Source organism: Protopterus annectens, chromosome 6.part0 (genome assembly GCF_019279795.1).
Source record: "Protopterus annectens isolate FY-2018-M chromosome 6.part0, PAN1.0, whole genome shotgun sequence".
Lineage (NCBI taxonomy): Eukaryota > Metazoa > Chordata > Ceratodontiformes > Protopteridae > Protopterus > Protopterus annectens.
The window spans coordinates 1,071,969,275-1,071,994,137 of record NC_056737.1 but is presented as its reverse complement, the minus strand read 5'-3'; the positions used below and the strand labels follow the sequence as shown (position 1 = coordinate 1,071,994,137).

The following is a 24,863-nucleotide window of genomic DNA, read 5'->3' as shown; positions in this document are numbered from 1 at the left end:
AGGGGCTGATCAACCTCAGCGGACATGCTCTGCATTTCTGCTGAACTGACTTTCACCATGATTCCCAGTTTTAGCTGTGAAATGGGCATCTGATGAGACCCTGGGCTAACATCCACCTTGAGAGTCTCACTGGACTCCTGAGGTGCAGCATGGGCATCAGGCCTAACTTTCTTGGCCTTCTTCCAAGGTGGCTTGTCGGAGGTACCTACCTCACCCTCCATGCCTAACACTAGATGCCAGAGCTTATGGTTTTCTAAATAAAGCTTTAAAGCAGCCAGATGGCTGCGAAGCATTTTAGGTACAAAAGACTTGCAAACATTGCAAGACGTATGGTCATAGCCTTCACCTAAACAGAGTAAGCACTTATCATGCATGTTCTTATGTGGAATTTGTCTTCCATAAGCACACTTCCACTTCCTAGCTGCCATGTACATTTAAAAGTCAATAAGGTGGTAACAAAAAACCCAAATGGGTACTTATCTGCATTGGACGTCCAAAACAAACGAATGAACCGATTCTCGGAGCTTGAGATCGGAGGTCCATAGATTACTTAGGCAAAAAAAGTTTTGAAGGGGGTACGTGCAGACGTCACTTCTATAGCCGACGTCGGTTTACGGCCCTGACAAGCAACGTAGCACATACCCCTGCTCCTAAGACTTTGGTATACTGGTCGGATGTTCAGTGCTCCAGAGGCAGCAACCTCCCTACAGTTATGAATACTGCAACATGAGAATAGGACGACATTTTGAATTTTCCTTGCGAGAAACCTTTGTGATCTCTCCAGTTGCTGCAGGTGCTTGGAAAAGTACATAAAAAGGGGGCGTTCTACTCAATTACTGGCCTGATGAGAGAAAACTACAGGGAGGTTATAACTTCTTTTTTTCTGGAGGCAATGCACTTACTTATGAGATGAGCAAAATAGAATGCCCTTCTTACCACTGTGGAGATATCATGATCAAAGATAAGGTTGCTGTCAACCTGTGTACCCTGGTCTCTCACCAGTGAGTGCGTACTTGGGGTGTTGCTATAGATATGATATTTAACAGAAACATCGCTGTTACTAAAAGGGATGATAATACTTTTTTTTGCATCGAGTTTAAGGCCATGACTTTGACACCAATCATTTGTTTGTGTAAGACCATCCTGTAGGATGCTGACATCATTTGGAGATTCTACGACCGCTCCCAGTTTGCAGTCATCAGCAAACTTTATCAGCCAGAGACCTTTAGTTTTTGCTTGTTCTTTGGAGAAATAGATTCCAAACAGTACAGGTCCCAGGACTGATCCCTGTGGAACACCACTGGTTACAAGTTTGCTGGTGGAGGTTGATTCTCCTATTTTGACTATATGCGTTCTATCAGTGAGCCAGTTAGCGACCCATCTAACGACAGAAGGGTTGATACCTAGCTGGGTGAGTTTGTCAATGTTGCCTGAGTGGGGGATAGTGTCAAAAGCCCTGGCTAAGTCTAGGTAGGCTGTAGGCATAGATCTACCCCCATCCAGCGCCTTGGTGACCGTCTCAAAGAAGTCCACCAGGTTTAACAGACATGATCTCCCTTTGACAAATCCAAACTGAGTAGGGTCAAGTGTTTGGAGATTACCTATATGTTTGTTGATAAGGTCCATGATGACTCGCTCCATGGTCCAGTGAAGCTATTTATACCATCCCATAAGAGGTTATTATCTGTTTTGGAAAAGATTATTAGTTTAGCTGCTGCTGGGGGGGGGGGGGGGGGGGGCAGGTGTGACAGTTACTTTGACTAAGACTGATTTGTGGTCAGAGCTCATCAGGGAAGTCCTCACACTGGGGGTGCTACAGTGATCCTCCATATTGGTAAGCACCAGATCCAGGATGTCAGCACCCCTTGTGGGGGTGTCAACCAGCTGGTTCACAGCATTGAAGTTAAAAGTCAAGGAACCTTTGGGCAAGTGAGTTTGAGGATGAGTAATTTGCCCAGTCAATGGATGGGTAGTTAAGGTCGCACAAAACCATGGTGTCCTGATGTATCTTAATAGACTCAAGTAGATCCAAATAGGCAGAGTGGGTGTCCTGATTCATGGAAGGGGTCCTATAGCTGGCAATAACTTGAATACGTGTCCTAACAACAGTTAATGTCACCTGAAGTATCTCCAGGGAATCGTACTGTTTAACCAATCTGAAGGTGTATTTATCTTTAATGAATACTGATGCACCGCCTCCTTTAGTTTTCACACCTTCAGCTTGAGGTCTGAACGTGTGGAAGGAGGTGTAACCCAGTATGGCTGGGGTACTCTCCACAGCCTTGAACTAGGTCTCTGTGATTACACAAATGTCTGCGTCTTCCAAGGTGAGGACTGCTTCTAGTGAGTGCAGTTTCATGTTAAGACTCATAGCGTTTAGCACCATAACCTTGAGGTTGTTTTTAGATGGAGTTTTTATGCTGGAACTTTTGTCCCTGAGACACTGCCTAAAAAAAGGCTCTATGGAGGTGGCAAGAGCCTTAGCCTGTAGCCGAAATGCCAGGGGTGGCAATGAAGACCATCTCTGGCAAAGCATCGAGGTCTGTCAATCATGACATCCCAGGCTGACAGATACTGGACCCTTTAGAATGACACCAGAACCTAAGCCCATTATTGAAGTCAATGATTTTCTGTTTGTAGTCAGGCATCATCCTAGGTGATGGTAAAATGCTGCTTAAGGCTAGGGACATACCTTCCACAGACACATAATCCAAGATCTCAGTGAGGTCTTTCTTCATATAATCCAAAGAGGTACATTTCAAGTTGTTCACACCAACATGGACTATGACGGAGTCATAAGAGTACCTGTTGTTGAGAGACTTGAGAGCATGTGTGATATGGTTGATCCTAGCACCTAACAAACAGCCGACCATGACCTTTTCCTTCTCCATATCCATCCTGGTGAGAGGGACATCTGTGTGTCTCATGATGGAATCACCTATGACTTAATATGTTTGCTTTTGTGCTTGGCTTTAAGGGCTTGACAGTTGAGACACTGGTGCGTGAGCTATTGTGTGTACTGTGTTCTGCAGAGAAGGATTCTGTGTAGCGTGCTTGTGTTTGTGTTTAGAAGGTCTCTGCTGTTTACATATGTTTCTGGTGAGGACCTCTGCATACATAGGTATGTGTGATGTGTGTTTGGGTGGAGTAGAAGGTGAGGTGTGCATGCTGACAACCAGCGCATTGTCATATGTACTGACTGGTGTGTGAGGGAGCATGGACTCAAGGTTGTTAATATAGCTGCATCTCTCCCATGTTCAGTTTGTGTGGATTAGTAGAGGGTTGTCAGTGAACATGAGTAAGTTGCTACGCTACCTCAGGATGTCCATGTTGACCAAACTGGCTGAAGAAACTGTGGGAAATTGTCCATCCATACTGTTAGGTAAAATTATAAAATTTATATGGTCAGGAAAAAGAGGTCATACTTCGGAATGGCTAGTGGGTGACAGGTGTGTTGGTACCTCTGAGGCTAGGCTTAATGTTTACCTGACAGTAGAGCAGGGCCACAAAAAAATCTGGAAGACAACAAGCAGAGTGTTAAAGGAAAATTTAACAAGCAAAATGTTTGCATCTATAACCACCAACTGTAACCACTGCTACACGGCAGTGCATGAGGATGCACCACACACAAACAAGAGCAAACACGGGGCTTAAATAAAACAGGAAATAACCCTTGTAACTCAAACTAGCCAATAAGGATGCCCTCTATGAGCTCTAGTGCAATCACTCTCGATTAGATGGGACTCATACAGCACTCTTCTCCCACAAGGGTGGAGAAGGGCCTTTTCCAACAAAGATGGCTGATATATATATATTTATATATATATATATATATATATATATATATATATATATATATATATATATACACATACATGTATACATATATATATATATATATATATATACACACACACACACACACACACACACACACAGTTTTTTCATCTGACAAAACTGAAGTAATCTGTGGATCAAAAGCCACAAAAACATTTCACACTAATCAGTTAAGGATTTTCTTATAAGTGCAGGAAAAATAGATCATCTGTATTTTTGTGTATTTTCATGAAGTAAGTTTTTACAGACCAGCATAATGGTCCCTGACGTCTGTTTTGGAGCTGTCCATGGCACAGGTGCTGATCAAGCTGTGTTTTATTTAGGTGTAACTTGCTAAGGTAGCACAGTGAACATACTGTTTGGAAGGATGCAACATTTCATAATGAATGCACTGTCCAAACATCTACCAGCCATTTCCAGTATTTGCTTTACCCAAGTCAGAGTTGTGGGGCATCACTCCCTCTCCCAAAGAGGACGGTTTAATGCATATACTTTACTGAGGAGGAGAATACAAGGTAACTATGCCTTGACAAATAATTTTGCTGAGGTGATAGAATTGTTTTCTATCTTATGACAATAATTCTTAACTTCATTATACAGCTTACATGCAAGTCATTTTTTTATATGGGTAGTTAGGTAATTAAACTGTAAAGTAAATAATGTAAAAATATTCCAAATGTTTTTTTTTTATCAAGAGAGCTCTTGTTTTACTCCGGAATGATTTGTACACAGACAACATAAAACAGAACTGCAATGATTAAATGAGAAGGTCACAAGCACCAATATCATCAGGCACACAAAAATAAATATTAAATAACACTGGTGTTAACAAATGCAGCACTGCAAATATTTCTCCATATACCACACTTACGTTACACAGATGAAAAAAGTATTTGCAGGGAACCACTTTCAAATGCAAGTCACATTTTACATTTCTAATCTCTTTCAGATCGCAATAGTCAATTATGTTCCATCAACAGCAATAAAGTACAGATGAACTCAGTCACTGCTATTTGTGGAAGTAAAAGAATTTTGTTTGTGTTCCTGTTAAGTTTCTATACTGTACAGAAACTTAAAGTACACTATTTTATTTTTATTTTTGAATGCATGCCACAAGAATGAATCTGCACTCTCCCTACTAATTCAAGTCCTGAAAGTTATATTAAATCGAACAAATGAAGATGTTTCTGATCTTGACAGTTACTTTATTATATCTCAAAGGCATACGTCAAACAAAGAAAGCTTTATTTTTGCTAAGCAAAGCAAAATAAATGTAAGTCAGGCTCTCCAAGCAGCAATGTTTATGGCAAGAGAGAGAACTACAAAGTACATAAACTTCAGGTCACAGGAAAAGAAGCATTTATATTTAATACACTATCGCCATCTGTTGGCAGGAAGATTACATCACAAGAAAACAGTGTTGGCATTTCTTCTGTTAATCATTTCATCTCTTGCAGGAAGAGTTCACATACATTAATGCTCTGTCATGCCTCATTCTTTAACCATGTTTTTGATGAAAGGGAATGACTCCCAGTGTGCAGTACTGTTAAGATGTTCTTACCTGGTTTCTGACAGATCATATTCTTTGATGATAGTTACCCATTCTTTCAGAGTTGTAGACTGGTAAGATGTCAGATAGTCAATCAAGTCCTGTTTGAAGTTTGTTTCTGACTCCCCATCTGCTGCAGGGGTACCCTTGGGTAACCGTGGATACAGTGGGCTCATCCATATCCTGCAAAGAATGAAACAGACTAATGTCAAAAATCTGTTCAACTAAAAAAAAAAATCTGTCATTTTAAAAATATTTATTTATTTATTTTGTTAATTAAAGTAGGCAGACAGAGTTAATGCCGAGGTCCCTTTTCAGTGGTGGTCCAAGGAGAAAAGCTCTATCAGTGAGAACAGTATATTACATAGGTACAAAAACCTACTGTTCATAACTAATAAGCATAAAATGCAACATATCACGTTAGATAGCAAATAAAATTATATAAACAGTGGAATAAAAATTAGGATTTTTCAGTGTCTATTACAGAACTATATAGTACATAGCAATTATCTGTTATTGGCTCCAAACTCACCATAGCAGTAACAAAACTGCTAGAAAAAGTGAAAATTGTCTTACAAATAGAGATATTAGATATTAGATATTAACAAGGGTGTTCTGTTGGGGGTATGAAAGGGGAAGAAAACAATCATGTAAACACTCATTTTGATAAGTTACTACAGCAATTACTTCACTCTATCGGCAGAAAGTTTTCCAACTCACCTATGATTTTTATTTACCAAATTAGAGATGCAGTATAATTGAGTAGGTGGAAGTATAATATGAAAGATTTTTTGTATGTGTACATATATACACTTGCAACTCTGTTGAACCAGTTTAAATTAGTATATTTATACATTTGTATAAACCTCGATTACATGTTGAACCTTAATTCTGCACAGAGATTCTGAAGTGTACTGACAACAGCAGGGCAGGCAGAAGCCTTCAAATCCAAAACATAAGATGGTTACTTTATCACTGGAAACGGTCTGGGGGTAGCAGACTGGTCAACACAGACCCAAGGGCAGACAGAGGACAGTAATTTGTGCACCCATGAGGAATGGTTGGAACAGAAGAAATCAACGCCAGTACAGGCATCAGAGTTAGTTGGGAGTGGCACTTACAAGTCCAGTCATTATGGATGTGAAGGGTGGAAAGAAAGAGCTGTTAGCTGCTAATCAGAGAGAGTGCAGGGAGCAGACGTTGGCCAACCAAGTCAGATGGCACTGGAGGACTATAAATGTACAGATGTGTAAAAGTTACAACAGCAGATGTTTGAATTCTTTACTACTGTAGTAGCCTAGGGCTGTATCCCACCAAAGATACAGCAACTGGTCAGCTTCCCAAACCCCTAACCTCCTCCCATACAGTCACTCTGCCTGCCTATAGGCTAAGCCCTTTTGGAGCGAAATATAGAAGCAGACAGTGACTAAAATATTCAATATTATCTTGATGCCTTGTGCAGATGCAGCTTTAAGGCTTCTCTGGAACACCAGTCAGCCAAGATGTCCTCTCAGACAGATAAGAACCCTTTTGAAGATTCTTTCCACTCTTATTTTTTCATATAACAACCAGTATAGTTCTCAGTGACAGATGGGTGTCAGAAAGAAAAGCTAGCCAGTACAATCAAGAGGGCTTAGGGAAAGGGCAGATAGATGGATGGCAGCTGGAGGAAGATATAGTGCACTCACCTGAGAGGGTAGGTGAAAGACTATTCAGACTTACACTATCCACATGGGTGAGGAAGGATAACCTGCCAAGTACAATCAAGGATACAGCAAAGGAGGAGGACTTCCAAGATGGCTGCTACATTGAGTAACAGCTTAATTTCAACTCTCCCAGTGTAAAAACAAAAACTCAAAAAAGAGAGCTGGTGAATTTGTATTTTTGGGTAAACTTCAATTACTGGCTAGTATGTGTACTACCTGGATGCCAGCAGAAAAAAGAAATTTAAAGAACCTGAAAGAAAATCAGCCACAAAACATGAGGAGAAAACACTGTCTGGGAAGAATCCTCCAGGTGTTTAGAAAAAAGCAGTTAAACCTCCAACTTTGGTATAATACTCTACTTCCAGTATCTAGATGAAAAATAAGTCAAATGTGCTCAACGTGGATTAAAATAAATGAAACTCTGAAGGAGTATATCAACTAAAACAACAAATGGCTGAGAAAAATAGGAGAAACTTTAAACAGATATCCAGATGAGCTACTAAACCTGCAAAAATCAGAGGTCAAAAATGAAGAAAAGGCTGGCTGTGTATGACACAGCTCAAGAAGAGATGTTTGAAAAACAGTAGAATTAGAGGACAGAGCATGTAGGGAAACCTGAGATTTTATGCTGTACCAGAGAAACTAGAAGGAACAGACTGCACTAATTTTATGAAAGCACAAATAAGCAACTGGACTCGTACTCAACAGCAGGAGCCGTTAAATGAAAGGGCACATCATGTGTATGCATCAAAACCTGGCCTTGAGAAAGCAGCCAATACCTCTAATAGAAAAGATGCAATCTTACCAGCAGAAAGAGTTGTTTGACAAAACTGTAGCAGAAGAACAAAATACTAAAAGTTGGAGCCAGTTGAGTGTTTGTGGAAAATGATTACTCACTGTAAACAACGCAGAAGAGGAGTAAATTTACTCCAGCAATCAGGGAACATCAACAAGTAGATGTGACATTCAAGCTGCTGTATCCAACTATCATCAGAATATTTTTGCCTGGAGGGTCAAAGTTATTTTTTGATGCAGAACATTCTAAGAAGGAAATACAAAAGTTTGTTGAACAAAAAGTGAGATATCAAGCAGAAGGGGGTTCTTCTTATTCTTAAGATAATAAAGCTGATAGACTATGCCAGTGAAACCTTTTCCAAAGTTCCAAAGGGGAAATGCTTGAGAGACTAAAAGAACCAGAAGTACATTGGAAATAAGCCAGATAATGGAACTGGGAAATGGGAGATCATAAGGGAGGAAATCAGCAACTCGGAAATTAATGAATAAATGTAAGATTACAAAGCATAATTCACATTTGTGAAATATGGTCGGACATGAAAACCTGGAAATACTGAACTTTTCTATGTTAAACTTGTAGGGTCTCCAAAGCATATGCCCTATACCTTCATATGTCACTGATGTTCGGGAAAACATTAAAGTGAGGCGAAGAGGAAGGAAAGACGTAACTAAGTTGAACATAGTTAATAAAACATGACATTTATTGCATGCTATAAAGCAAAGCTTTTTCAGTTACTTTTGTGTGCAATACGGATGCTATTTTTTCTCCTCCTTTCTTTTTTCTTGTTCGGTTTCAAGAAATGTAGGCATTGCAATGTAAGAAAAGAAGAAAGCCCGAACAAAACAGCATAATATAAGTAAAATTCATATGTTTCTTCTTACTTTTGCATATGGGAATGACAAATTTTATAGGGAAGTAAGTAAATAAAAGAAAACCAAACATAATAAAAAGTTTTCCTGTAGTAAATAAATGTTCACACTGCAACAATAGAAGTTTGTATTGGAAGGCAACTGTGTATCTGGTTCTCATGTTTCTACGAAGACAAGATGATAATGGCAATAAAGACAGTCAAGACATTCTTTCAATGGGCTAGGTGATGTTTTCTGAAAGTATCCAAGTTGTTTTCTATATCTGGGAAAGGAATAAAGATAAGACAAACAGTTTACGTAGAAGTGCAGGCTATACCATGCATCTTACCATGGATAACCTTCATTAAAATATCAATTCAAGCCTGTTGAGTATAGCTCAATCTGGGATAATTATTACTATTAGGATGGTTAAACTTCATTACTTAAAGATGCACATAGCAGCTTACAGGGTTACTCTGTGGGTGTGTTTTTTTAGTATTTTCATTAAAACAAAATTGTCTTATAAGATGCGACATGGTTCAAATAGATATGACAAGAAACAACTGTATAAATGATCAACCTGCCAAACACTGTATGCATGTAACATAGAAGCTGAAAGTATACATTAAAAAAGCTTTTATTCATAACAGGTGGTGATAAAATAGCAACACGTTCCATATTATCTTTGAATGTGAATGGTCTCACAGGGATACACAAGAAAAAAAAGAACGATTAGTGAACTACATTAAAAAATGCAGAATGCAAATAACTATGCTACATGAGACACATTTGGAAAGAAATAAGCATATGAATTTGATAAAGGATTTCAGGATGGCTATTCAATGGAATATCTGGGACAAAGGAAAAGGGGAGTACTTGTATTAATTGTGAGTGGAGCTCCAACAGTAATACAAGAGGAAAAATATAATAACGGTAGATTTGCAGTACTAAGGGGCCACTGGCAAGGGAGGAGGATTACACTGGCATGTATTTATATTCCACCTAAAACTGCTATAGTGGAGCTTAAGAAAATTCCAGGAGAAATCATCCACTTTCAGCAGGGAATATTACTTATATGTGAGGACTGGAATTTGATTTGTAACAGTGAAGATGTATCTGGGGGACCTAGAAAGCAAAAATAATGAGAGAGTTAAAGTTTTTGAAGAAATTTTGAAAATATTTGGTGTGGAAGATGTGAATTCAGTAGTAGGGGCTCAAAGAGAATTTTCATATCATTCCCCATCTGGGCTAGCTACACTGAAATTATATTTCACAGGAAGATGTGCATTTAACTGAAAGTTTTGATACACATTCAATAACCATTACAGATCATGCACCAATAGTAACTAAAATGAAAGTGCAATAAATTCTTAAAAAGTTAAGTAAAAATGGGACACTGATGCTTCCCCACGTATCTGTTAAACGGAGCGGAATTTAAGGAATGGTAATGGAAATTATTAAGGAGTTAATAGGGAAGATAGAAATTTCTTCAGAAAACATAGCTAAGGAGTGGGATAAAATGAAAGTGGAGTTTAAAATAAGGATAAAAATAAAAGAAAAAAGATATTGTTAAAAATGAAAAATAATTATTTAGAGGGACTGACAAATGAGTATTGCAGAATAAGGGGAATCTCACAGAACAAGAACAGGAGCAAATGCATAATACAAAGGGATTACCTCAATAATATGCATGAATTTAGAAAGACTGCTGTTAAGCAACTGCTTTTTGATAACTCCAGAGCACAAAAGCTTTTAGCACAACGGCACAGGCAATAGAAAATAGAAATGGTTAGTGCCAAGCTTAGGGAGCCTGCAACAAGGAAAATAACCTGAAAAATGTTATGAAAACTGTACAAAGCGGAGAAATGTCAAACTCACGGAAAAATACAAATGGAAATATTTATGGAAGAATTAAACTATTCCAAGGTTAGAGGTTGATGAAACTCAATTACTAACAGGATAGGAGGAGATGAGATAAAAATGGTGATGTATAACCAGCCTACAAGAGTCCCATGAAATGGATGTTATTCCTATGCAAGTTTGGAAGCTAAGAAGATAAAGTTCTGGAAGATCTTGTTTAACAGTATTTTAAAAGGAGGAAAAGCACCAACATCTGGAAGAAAGCTGGGGTGGCTGTAATGCCAAAAGATGGCAAGACCCATCAGATCCAGCTACACATAGGCCCATTTCAATTCTAAACCACGATTATAAAGTTTTTACATTTTTAATGGCTAAAACAATGGCAAAGGTGATGCCAACACTGATGGATATGGATTAGTGTGGTTTTGATGAATGGACGCAAAAACAATGATGATCCAGAGGGAAGCAGAAGGTAAGAAAATACCACTGTTAGCGGTGGGTCTCGAAGCCGAGAAAGGATTCAACAGAATAAGCTGGGATTTTATGAGCAGAGCAATGGAAGCATTTGCATTCCCCAGCAAAATTATAATGAGGTTAATTATGAGGCTATTTGAGGGATCAAAGGAAAAAAATAAAAGTAGGGGGAATGTTACTCTCTGATGAGTTCTGTTTGAACAGAGGAACCAGGCAGGGGTGTTTTCTTTCCCCTTTGTTATATGCATTATATTTAGAACCACTGTCAAAGCAAATAAGAGACTCACAAAGGATAAAACTGGTATGGTAATCAAGAAAAGTTGGCTTTATTTGCAGATGATATTATTTTGTACCTGATGAAACCAGAAAAGTAAATTTCAGTGTTGTGGAACACTGACAGTTTCAAGTCTTTTCAGGATACAAACATTATTGAACATAGAACAAAGGTAACGGCTATAAACTATTACCCACACAAACTGGTTCGACAATATCCATACTTATGTGGACATGATAAAATGAATTGAATATTTGGGAGCATTGTTTAAAAATGATTCTGTTAAAAGGTAACTAAGGATATGTGGGAAGAGACCAAACAAAAGATAATAAAAAACTGAGAAACTGCAAGCTCTGTTTTATGTATACGGATAACAAGATATAAGGAGTGAAAATGTTTTAGTCCTTTTAGTTTTCTACACAGGTCAATCATATTTTTATCAACTAGAAGAGAAGTTGTGGACAGCAATTAATAAGAAGTTGAAGGATTTTACCTGGGAGAGAAAGCGGGCAAGAGTGATATGGAATAACTACTGAACATAGTAACAGAGAAAAGAACTGGAAGTAGGATCTTTGAAACACAGTATGATCAAATTACATAGAAAAGGGGGGAACTGTGGGAAGAATACATGCAGAATAATGTTTCGGAGGAGGAATGATGAAGGCAGGAATTGAATAAGCTATGTAATGTTTGACTGACAATGACAGTGGAGTTTATATGTAATGTATAATATCTGTAACTGAAAATGTCAATGTGGCTTGTTTTTACTTATATAAATGTATGATTGCCTGTGTCATAAGTGATCATTCTTGTTAAAAAAGTATATAGCAAAGGATAAGCATGGGTATGGGGCAAAGATGTTTATCCACAGGAATTACGGTATCAGACAACAGGATGCACACAACAGTAACCAAACAGGCTAGCGGGTGAAGACAGTGATGAACAAGTCAACAAAGGTGACAGAAAAAACTAATGTTGACCAAGACAGTAATCAGACATAAGGGCAAAAAAAGAAGTGTGTCCAGCACAAATATTAGGTGTGGACAGTGGATATCTGCCAGACCAAACATAACAGAATGGTAGGAATGCGGGTGGTACTACTTAGGAAGGTGATCGGGTTGGTTGAGGAGGAAAGACAAGCTGACCAAGAAGTTAAAATGAATGGCTGTGGACAGAGAAACAAAAGAAGGGCAACAAGTAAAGAAACATTTACAAATGAGTACGAGGGAAGGCGATTCTAGTTGTCTGTACTTATGTACTAATTTAGTCCAGTCAATCATCTGGTGATGCCAATGAATTAGAGAAGACCAAGACTAGGAACATCAGCAATTTTTTAACTCATTCAGGTTAAACATCAAGTCTAAACTTAAGCCAGAAACAATTAAATATTTAACAAAAGTAATAATAAAAATAAGTCAGTAATGCTGGCATATCAAAAAGTAAAACGTAATGACCAGAAAATGTGTCCACTCATTTATTTTAGTTTACTGTGGAATTGCACTGATTACCATGGAACATTTTCATACGCAGCCTGGATGAATACAATCACAGTCATGCAGACAGCCAATAATCTGGAAAATTATTTTATGGACAAGAGCATAAAGTAGAAAACAATACTGGCCAAATGTTTTAGAATAAGAAGAAACTAAGGTTATATACAGTAATTACACACACAGGTAAAAGGTCAGTTGGGTTTACAGTTTTGAAGAAAAGAAGACCGAGAACTTGCACTGCTGATTGGTAAAGTAAGACAAAGGAGCATAGTAATAAGTTATCAGAAGGATGACTTGGAATGAAAAAAGTCTTAGGAAACCTCAACAAGAAGTACTAGGAAGGCTTAGACCTCAACCGGCAGTGAATAACTCATGTAAGAAGTGTGTGGGCATCCTACAATCCCAAAGGATCATGGGTTTGCACATCTATTGGACTGACTTGAGCAGCATCTTCTAAGGCTGTGCAATCCAATCTGAGTGGCAGTCCTTTCCACATTCTGAGCAGCAGTAGGCAGATGTCACTCTAGTGTCACGGCATGGATCTTCCTAACGGCTCTCTTATCCTCTGCTCTCCTTGCCAAGGTGGTTTCATACAAAGTGAGAGCTTCATTCACTTCCTATTTCCAGGCAATCTTGTTTGAGGTGAGAGAATACCAGGTATTAATGCTGACTGATACAGCACTGAGGCCATGCTTGCATATGTGCAGTTTGGGTCGCCCTTTCAGTCTCTTTCCAGACTCCAGCTCTCCAAAATGGAGGTATTTTGGTATTCAGCCAAATGTCATGCTTGAGGCATGACCCAACCGATACAATGTCTTTTTTACAGGAGGATGAACATGGAAGTGGTGCCAGTCCTGTCGAGCACTGTGCTGTTGGGAATCTTGTCCTGCCAACCAAGTATGCGCCTAAGGCATCGCATATGGAATACACTGAGCTGCTGCTCCTGTTTTGAGCACAGAGTTCATGTTGCACTGGCATACAGTAATGTGCTCCAAACACACTTGTATCTTGGTGTGAACAGTGAGCTTATTATTAACCCAGACTCTCCGTCAGCCTGGAAAATGTTGTAGCGGCTGTGCACAGTGAGCTTATTACTAACCCAGACTCTCCGTCAGCCTGGAAAATGTTGTAGCGGCTGTGCACAGTGAGCTTATTACTAACCCAGACTCTCCGTCAGCCTGGAAAATGTTGTAGCGGCTGTGCACAGTGAGCTTATTATTAACCCAGACGCTCCGTCAGCCTGGAAAATGTTGTAGCGGCTGTGCACAGTGAGCTTATTACTAACCCAGACTCTCCGTCAGCCTGGAAAATGTTGTAGCGGCTGTGCACAGTGAGCTTATTACTAACCCAGACTCTCAGTCAGCCTGGAAAATGTTGTAGCAGCTGTGCACAGTGAGCTTATTACTAACCCAGACTCTCCGTCAGCCTGGAAAATGTTGTAGCGGCTGTGCACAGTGAGCTTATTATTAACCCAGACTCTCCGTCAGCCTGGAAAATGTTGTAGCGGCTTTTCCAATGCACTTGTTGATCTTGCTATCAAGAGACAAGTTCTCAGAGATTGTAGAGCCTATGTAAACATACTCATAGACATCCTCCAGCTCATAGTCATTCACCATGATTGATGGTTCATTGCCCACATTTTGGCTCATCACCTGGGTCTTCTTTAAACTGATCGTGAGGCCAAATTCCATACATGCATTTGCAAAATGAGTCATGAGTGACTGAAGTTCTTGCTGAGTGTGAGCCACAACAGCTGCATTATCAGCGAACAGGAAATCACTTAGATGCTTCCTAAGCACCCTGGTATTCGATCTATGTCTCAACATTTGAAGAGATTGCATCCTTTCTGAATCGGAGAAAGATACCCTCTGTAGCAGTTCCAAATGCAAATTTCAACAGAACTGAAAAGAAGTTACCAAACAATGCTGGAGCCAGTACACACCCCTGTTTTACTCCAATGAGAATCTCAAAAGATTTGGATGTGGATCCATCATACATGACAGTCCCCTTCATGCCTTCATGGAAGGTCTTGATAATGCTAAGCAGTATTGGAGGGCAGACTATCTTTGCCAGAATCGCAAACAAACCTTTCCTACTGGCAAAGTCAAATGCCTTAGTCAGATCAATGAAGGCAATTCACAGAGGTTTGTTCTGCTCCCTGCACTTTTCTTGTAGTTGCCTGTTAGAGAAAACCATGTCTATAGCACACCATTCAGCTCTGAAGCCACCCTCAAGACTCTGGGTAAACTCTTTCTGCAAAAATGAGCAGCCTCTTCAGGGCAACACATACAAACAGTTTCCTCATGGTACAGAGAAGGGAGATGCCATAATACTTGTTACAAATCACTTCTGTCACCCTTATTCTTATAGATAATAACTATGTTAGCATCCCTCATATCTTACTGTACAGTGCCTTCTCTCCTGCACTGTCAAAGTATTACATGCAGCTCTGAGATTACGGTACAGTTAGCACATTTAAGGATGTCTGAGTGAATGCCATCTTTCCCTGAGGCTTTTCCTGAAGAGTGCACTTTTAGTGCATCGCTGAGTTCCCCCAAGGTGGGCTCAGCATAGAGTTCAGTCATAGTTGGCAAAGACTCCATGGCATTCAGGGCTCTCTTGGTAACTATAGTCTTTCTGTCATACAGCTGCAAGTAGTGTTCCACCCAGCATTCCGTCTGCTTAGTTCTGTCCTTCAAGCCCTCGCCTGTGGCCAACTTAAGTGAGGTGATCTTCTTTTGTGATGGACCGATGGCTTGTTTGATCCCATTATACATTCCTTGCATGTTACCAATGTCTGTGGCCTGCGGAATCTGGAGCAAAGTTGAAGCCAATAATCCTTCGCACACTGCCGAGCTACAGGCTGCACTTGACTCTGAGCACACCAGAGTGCCTGCAAGTTCTTAACATTGGGCAAGGATATGTATGCAGCCAGTGCCTGTCTCTTCTTCTCAATCAGGGTGTCAGCACTTCAGTGTGGGCTTCAAACCAATCAGCATACTTGACAGTCTTCTTCTTCCCAAAGATAGTGTCACAGATAGCACCCTGTAGTTTTTGCTATCTCCTGTTGGTGTCAGTGTCATCCAGACAGGACAAAGCCTCTTCACGTGCTTGAACAAAGTTGCATACTTTTGAAGAGTCATGAATCTTGCCTCTGTCAATGCATGGCCTCCCTTTCTTTTCAGAGCAAAAGAACCTTTGCATCTGGATGTTCACACTATTACACATGAGCAAGTGGTCAGTATCACAGTCTGCACTGTGGTAATTGTGTGTTACCCTGACACTACTTAAACTTCTGTGTTAGGTGAGGACAAGGTCAAGTTGGTGCCAATATTCTGATCTTGGATGCTGCTATGAAACTTTGTGGTGGGGCTTGACAGTGAAGAAGGTGTTGGTTTTGCAGAGGTCATATTGGGAATAAAGTTCAAGGAGACGCTAGCCTTTCTCATTCATCTTGCCTGTTCTGAACTGCCTCAAACAAGGTGGCCAGCTGTGATGGTCATTGCCAACTCTGGCATTAAAATTGCCAAGAATGAATAATGGTTCATGGGAAGGGACCTCACTGATGGCTGCACTATGTTCATCATAAAATCTGTCCTTGACTTTCTGGACAGAAGTTAAGTTAAAGCAGAAGCATGGGCACTGAAGATGTTGATCATGGCCACTGGTATTTGTAGTTGAATTTACAGCAGTCTCTCATTTCTCATATTTGGTGGTATGACTGTGTCAACGAGGTTATTTCTGATTGTAAAACCAACACCATGTTCCCTGGTCTCTTTCGAAAGCTTCCCATGCCATGCCAGAAAAAAAGTAAAGTCTTTCTCTCTGAGACATCCACTGGATGGCAGACTTGTCTCCTGGGGAGCCACAATGTCCATCTGCAATTTGCTCAACTCGTTGTTAATAACTGCTGTCTTCGGAGCATCACTAATGTTCTGTAGATCTTCCATAATGAGGGTGGGAGGTAGCCATAGTGGTTAAGGTGCTCATCTTATAGGCATAAGGGATAGGGTTTGATTCTCACATGAGGTAACTGGCTAGGCTTAAAATGGCCCATGAGGGCAGTTAGCCTCGTACTAATCTATGAACCTGTAAGGCCTGGAGTCAAGGTCCTTGCATTCTATGTGCCTGGCCTAAAGGCTGCTTTACTTTGTTGCTTTTTTATTTTTCCAGGTGTATGGTTAACAGTCCACCTGCTGAAGGTTCCCTAAGCCTCATACACCCAGTGAAGCAAGTGGACTGTGGCGAGGCAGCACCTATTTGGCTGGGGGCTGCCCAGCTTAAGGTGCGTATCTGTCCAATGAAATCAAAGGAGCAGCCCCTGGCACCTCACTCTACATCAATTGACTGCATTGGCTTATTACCGGTAACTGCTACTTCCCATGTTGTGTTACCACTCACAGAGCAAAGCTAGAGTGTCCTCTCCAGGACACAGGCCTGGGTAAGTGAATTTGAGGAAACTGCTATTGCCCAGCAACAAGTTCCCCCTCTCCACGCCACTGATGTAATCCAAGGGGAAAGGCAAGACCAGCACAACTTGGCATCAGTGTTATTACAGGAGCTGCTAGAGTGAGGTCAAGTACAACCTCAAACTGCCTTTGGGGCTGGATTTTTCCTTGGGGTGGCCCTAGTCACAACCCTTAAGCACACAGTAAAGAACACCAACAGTTCAAATGCGAGACAACTAAACCATGCACAACCATAGAGAGAGAACCTCGATGAATACTGGGCTTGATCTGGGCTGCATTTTTAATAAGGAGTAAAGAGCATTTAACAACCTTGGTTCTGAAGTGAAAACTGATCATCCAAAGCCACATTTCACACTTGGGACACAAACTCCAGTCTATTAGCCTCTGAAAATAATCACAGCATATACTATGGAGTAAGGGGTGTGGGGATGGGGGCTGCAAATAGTTATCGGCTTAGTCTTAGAGGGACTGAGCAGAAGATAACTACTCTTCATCCAATTAAGGATATCTGAACTTCCTTCAAGTGAGAACAAAGATACAAGCTTCTGAGGGAAGAGATTCAAGAAAATATAACTGTATAAAATGGTGCCTTAAACTCCTTTCATCAAATAGCATCTCTAAGTGGAACCATGCACATTATGAATAAGTCTGTGATCAAACAGAACCCTGAGAAATGTGCAACAAAGGCATGTAACAAAAAACATAAATCAGGGCGGAGCCTACATGGCTAACTGAGAGCAGTGAATTTTGAGAGCTCCATAAACTAGTATAATAATATAGGAAAATTTTATTATTTTAAAGTTTAAAATGTCAGAAATCTATAGATAAACTACTAAACTACATAAATATCAATTTGGTAGAGATGTACAAAAATTTTCCTGTCAAGTAACTTGGAGATGTATTGAGTCACTGAATATGAACAACTCAAGGAATTCTCATCCAGATGCTGCTTTGAAAAAAAATAATTGCAATTGATGACATCTACCTTACAGGAACTATCTTTGAAGATGGATAGCCTTTAAAATGACTTAGAAAACCTCAAATTAGATTCTCAAAAACAGACTGACACTCTTAAGGAACTATTACAGCAACACCATAAAAAATAACAAATATAGAGACTTCTTTAAATGAGATTGCAGGGAGACTCAGAGGAAGAATTCCAAAAATAATTTCTGCTTAAACAGAATAGTTGGCTGCTTAACAAAATAGATGACTTAGAAAACAGGGAAAGGAGAAACAACATAAAGGTCTTTGGTCTGCCTGAAAACACTGTAGGTGAAGACATTATTTCATTCTTAAAAACTTGGATTCCTGAATTGCTAGACTTGAAAGAGGGACTTTCATTTGGAATTGAAAGGGCGCACATAGCACTGACGAAACCTGCTTCTAACTCAACAAATACTCCACCTAGATCCATAGTTATAAAATTTCTTTCATTTCTTGACAAGGAACTAATATTAAAATCTGCTTGGAGAAAAATCACCCTTAAAATACAATCAATGCCTGATCAGGTTTGACAATGATTATTCTTCCAGAATACTTGAACAAAGGAATAAATCTGGCCAATAATAAAACCGTTGAAACAAAACAACATTAAAGCACAGCTGGCATTTCCAGCCAAGATAAAAATACTTTTTGGCAATGAGATGAGAACCTTTAATGACTTAGAAGAAGCTACTATATTCATCAAAAACAACAACACAGTATCTAACCCAGAAGTAATGGAATGGATGGCCCCTACCCTTAAAAGAACAAAAGAAACAAATCCTTGGACTGATGCTAGAAAGAAGTAACAAAAAGCTGATTCCAAGATAGCTGTCCCCAAAAATAACTCTTACAACTACATCTCTCAAAGTATCAGCTGATATGGTACATCACTTGTCATCTGTTTTTATTTTAAAAAAGGAGGGTTTCTTAAACAACTGAGAAACAGTAATGATTTATTCAGAATGTTCAGACAGTCCAGTAATTCTTCACAAACAAAGGTAGGTCAAGAATGGCTACTATTTACATTACATATAATCCAAACAAAGCAACATATAATATAAACATAGAAGCTTCTATTCCCCTACTCGAACTGAATGAATACTTATGTTGTTCATTTTTCAGTGTTTTTACTTATAATAATTCAAGTACTTAATTAATGAATGATACCACAGTACACAGACAAAATGATTGACTTCAACAATTGGCTAAGCTTCTGGCGTCATTCTAAAGGGATTCAGTATCTGTCTGCCTGGGATGACATGATCGACAAACCACGATGCTTTGCCAGAGATGGCCTGCACCTGTCGCCCTTGGGATTCTGGATACTGGCTAAGGCTCTTGCCACCCCTATAGTGCCTTTTTTAGGCAAGATTCAAATGACAAATTCACCACAATAACAGGTACAAGCAAGCAAAATCTGAGGGTAATGCTACTCAATGCTAGAAGTCTAAACCTCAAAATGCACTCACTCGAGGCACTCCTTAAAATGGAGAACATAGACAACTGTGCAGTGACAGAGACCTGGTTCAAGGCTCCAGAGAGCACCCTTGCATTACCAGGCTATAATTTATTCCACACCTTTTGGCCACTTAACCTGGACCGAAGCACTAAAGGCGGAGGCGTGTCCATATTCATTAAGGATATCCACACCTCCAGGCTAGTTGCTCAGCATAATGCATCACAGATTATCCAAGTGCAACTAACTCTGGGCAAGACCGCAATCCAAATTGTAGCTTGCTACAGATCCCCCACCATGCCCCAGGATTCCCACTCCTCATTTCTTGATACACTGGAAAATATTAGGGTACAACTTAACACCCTAATAATGGGCGATTTCAACTACCCCACCATTAACTGGAAAAACTACTCGTGTACCAAATCTTCTGCTCACCGTTTTCTGGAATTCATAAATTCCAATGCCCTGGATCAACTTATCCACACCCCCACCAGGCGCAGCAATATCCTAGACCTGGTCATTACCAACATGGGCAACCAGTGTTCCGCGCCAGAGGTCATTTCCTCAACGGTCAGATCTGACCACAAGCAAATCACCCTAGACATCCACATCCCACCCCCACCCCCCATTAGGGAAACCACCATAAAAAATTTCTCCAAAGTCAACTTCACGCTTCTTAAGACAGAAATGGCAAACTTCACGACACCCATGCTGATGGACAACAGAGGTACGACTGCTGAATCCAATACAATTGCACTTTATAAGCACTTACACGAGTGCATGGATCGTGCAATCCCTAACAGAACCAAGATACTATCCTCCAAAAAAGGAAGCCAATCTGGTGGTCCGCTGCTATAAACAAATTCTACAACAGAAGAAAGAACTGTTGCAAAAAAGAGTAAAATCCCATGATTGGAGGAACTCCGTGGAAAGCCTCAGTAAGAAGCTGAGATCCCTCATAAGATCCTCCAAAGCTAGTTATGAAAACAAAATCGCCACTGATTCTAAAGACAACCACAAAGCATTCTATAGCTATGTCAAGAATCTCAATGGCAACACTCAGATCTGCTCTGAGTTGCAGCACAATGGCACTAAATATACAGAACCAACTGATATGGCCAACATCCTGGCAAATAGGTTCAGTGCTAACTTCACCCCTCTCTCATTCCTTAGAGGGCCCATCTCTATACCGGAAGAATGCAGAGTTCCTGTAATCACGGCTGCACAGGTAAAAAACACACTCTCCAAAGCCAAGAACACAGCATCCATGGGACCTGGCAAAATCCCAGGCTGCATTCTACATGAACTAGAGAACAAACTGGCACCCCACCTAAGTACCATCTTCAATCATAGCCTCACCTCAGGCTTTGTGCCCACTGAATGGCACACCGCGACAGTTTTCCCACTCCACAAAGGGGGAACTACGACAGACCCAGAGAACTACCGACTCATTAGCCTGATAAGCCTGGTCTGCAAGGCCATGGAACATATCATCATGGAACTCAAACAAAGACACTGGTAATCTCCAAACTCTGGACCCCACCCAGTTCGTGTTTAGAAAAGGCAGATCATGTCTCCTAAACCTGATAGACTTCTTTGAAGCAGTCACCAAAGCCATACATGAGGGTAAGGTGGTTCACACAGCCTATCTAGATCTCGCAAAGGCTTTCAATACCATCCCCCACTCTGGAATTATAGATAAACTCACTAAACTAGGTATAAATTCTTACGTCACAAGATGGGTTGCCAACTGGATCACGGACAGAACCCACACTGTGAAAGTAGCAGACTCCAAATAGTACAGTTTTGTACCTACCATAAATGTAGATGTTCGAAGATCCACATTGCTGCAGTCCTTACACTTGGGTAGTCCGCTGTCCTCGGTCGGCCCGAATATCAAAGTATAAGGCTGACATCGGTCAAGGCGCATTTGACTGACATCAGGACGTCAGGGTACAAATGCGCATGACCGACATCATATCCTCAGTCTTTTCTTGCCCCAGATGTCAGAAGACCCTAAAAAGAAAGGTCAAAACCAAAAGACAGCAAACAACCAACCAACCACCCTAGCACTAAAAATATGTACAATATATACAATATACACCATATTGACAACCCAACCCACACAACCGCCTCTAACTACAGAGGGAAGGAGGGAGGTAAATTGGACTGCAGCAATGTGGATCTTGAACATCTACATTTATGGTAGGTACAAAACTGTACTATGTTCTTCATCTCACATTGCTGCAGTCCTTACACTTGGGTAGAATCCCAAAGCAGAGGTAAGGGAGGATGGCAAAACTATAAGGAAGCAGGAGCTGCCAAAATGCCCTGCAAAATAGCAGTGGCAAAACCAGCCCTAGATTTAGAATAAAGTGGAAGGTGATAATGCCTAGAGAATGTATGCACTGAACTCCAAGTAGCTGCCTCCAAAATATCTTTAGTTGCCACCCCCCTCAAAAAAGCTGTTGAAGTGGCAGTAGCCCTAGTGGAATGAGGCCTAATCCCAGCTGGAATCTCCTTGCCATGATGGGAATAACAGAAAGCAATGCAAAACCCAATCCACTTAGAAATAGTTTGTTTTGACACAGGCTTGCCCTGAGAACTCAAAGCAAAAGAAACAAATAACTGCTGAGACTGCCTGAACCCTTTAGTTCTGTCCAAATAATATCGCAACTGCCTGTGTACATCTAAAGTGTGCAAAATCTTTTCCCCTTTATTTTGGGGATTTGCATAAAAAGTAGGCAAATGAATAGTTTGGTTTAAAGCCACACTAGAAACCACTTTAGGCATAAAGGAAGGATTAGTACGTAAAGATACCCTATCCTTATGGAAAATTAAGAAAGGCTCAACCGCCATAAGGGCCTGCAACTCAGAAACCCTTCTTGCAGAGGTAATGGCCAACAAAAAAGCAGTCTTCCATGATAAATATTTCAACTCGGTAGTAGCTGCAGGCTCAAAAGGTTGTAGAGTGAGTTTCTCCAACACAAAATTGAGATCCCAAGCAGGAGTAGGAGCTCTCGTGGGGTCTTATATTCTTTGCCCCTCTAAGAAATTGCTTAAACAAAAGGATGAGAAAACAATGGTGGGTCACAATCATAGTGAGCCGAAATTGCTGCAGCATGAACCTTAATAGAAGAGAAGGACAAACCTTTGTCCAGTAACTCAGTAAGATATTGAAGAGCCACACTTAAATTAGGCTCAGAAACATCAAAATCCTTTGCTGCACTCCAAAATAAAAATCTCTTCCATTTATCTGCGTACACTTTCCTTGTACTAGGCCTTCTAGCTTCCAAAATAACATTCAAAACTTGCTGTGGAAGGTGAGACCCACTATGGTTCAAAACAGAATATGCCAGGCTGTTAGGTGAAGAGAGTGAAGCTTGACATTGAGCAAATGACTGTCCTCCTGAGACAACAGGTGTGGAATCGAAGGCAAAGGCCATGGAGGCTCCCGTACCAGGCTTCTCAGTAATGGGTACCAATGCTGTCGAGGCCAATCTGGAGCTATCAAAATCATCCTTGGTTTGTCCTGTCTGGCCTTGAGTAATACCTGTGGGAGGAGAGGCAGAGGTGGAAAGGCGTACACATGAAGATTGCTCCAATTGAAAGAAAGAGCATCCACTTTCCAAGCTGTGGGATGAAACCTTTTCGTGCAAAACTTTGGCAGCTGGTGGTTTAGTGGAGAAGCGAACAGATCTATGTCTGGAGTTCCCCATGCCACTGTCAATTTCTGAAATACATGAGGATCCAATTTCCACTCGTGGGGATCCATGATTTGTCTGCTTAACACATCTGCTAAGGAGTTCTGTGCTCCCGGCAGAAACCTTGCCTGAAGATTTAGTTGTAAACTGAGAGCAGTCTCCCACAAAATCATTGCTTGCCTGCATAGAGGATAAGAATGTGTTCCCCCTTGCTTGTTGATGTACCACATGACAGTTGTGTTGTCTGTTAGAATCAACACCTGCCCTGGAAGAAGTAAATCCTTGAAAGCTATTAATGCAAACTGGACTGCTAACATCTCCTTCAAGTTGATATGTAGATGTTGGAGTCTGGCAGGCCACTTGTCTTGTATCCACTTTCCATTCAGATGAGCTCCCCAAGCTTTGTCTGAGGCATCTGTCGTTAGAATCTGACTCGCCTCTGGCCGGGTCACAGAGAGTCCCTTGTTTAGGTGACATTCCTGAGCCCACCACAACAATTCCTTTTGAATGCAAGGTATTATTTGAATGACAGTGTCCAGATCCTGGCAGTGCTGTGTCCATACATTTTGAGATACCATTGTAACTTCCTCATATGCAGTTTGGCATTGGGAAGCACCAGAATACAAGATGCCATGAACCCCAAGGCTTGAAGGACTGTCCTTGCAGTCAGCCTGGACTGATGAGACAATTGATGAAAGTAAAGGGAAAGATTCTTTTGTTTGTCCGGGGTCAAAAGGCCATCTGGGATGCTGTATTCAGTCTTACACCCAGAAAGCACATGTCCTGAGAGGGTACTAGACTGGACTTTATTTCGTTCACAGAATACCCCAGGCATCTTAGCACTGCTATCACATATTCCAAATGATGAAGAAGCTCGTCCTTCCTTGAGCCAGAATCAGGCAATCGTCCAAATAAGGATAGATCTGTATTCCTTTTAGCCTGAGGAAAGCTATCACTGGAGCCAGAACTTTCGTGAACACTCTGGGCAGTAGATAAGCCAAAGGGCAATGCAGAGAACTGATAATGAGAAGTCCCAGCCCGAAAACGCAGATACTTCCTGCAACTCAGTCTGATAGGAACATGAAGGTAAGCCTCCTTGAGATCCAAAGTTACCATCCAATGATCTTTGCCCAGCAGAGGTAAAAGCTGTTGTAACGTCAACATTTTGAACTTGGGAATGTCCAGATAAGTGTTGAGGATAGATAAATCCAAAATTGGTCTCCACGTGTTCCCTTTCTTTGGTACTAGGAACAGGCGAGAATAAAATACTAGGCCCACTTCTAGCATAGGGACCGGCTGTATGGCCCCTATTTGAAGCAACAGAGAAATTTGTTTGTGAGCCTCTATTCTTTGCTGAGGAGGAACGTCTGGCATGCCTTTGAAAGGAGGCAAGGTATGGAAATAAAACCT

The 24,863-nt window shown here is 40.6% G+C and overlaps 1 protein-coding gene across 3 annotated transcripts in view; it reads right to left on the bottom strand.

Moving 5' to 3' along the window:
• The window catches only part of TDP1 (tyrosyl-DNA phosphodiesterase 1), a 2,057,997-nt gene that overhangs the window by 1,559,372 nt on the left and 473,762 nt on the right, over positions 1-24,863 (bottom strand). For all 3 annotated transcript variants that reach the window (XM_044074699.1, XM_044074698.1, XM_044074697.1), the window contains one exon: positions 5,399-5,569. In XM_044074699.1, coding sequence (XP_043930634.1) covers positions 5,399-5,569 — 171 coding nt within the window. The remainder of the gene's footprint in view (positions 1-5,398; positions 5,570-24,863) is intronic.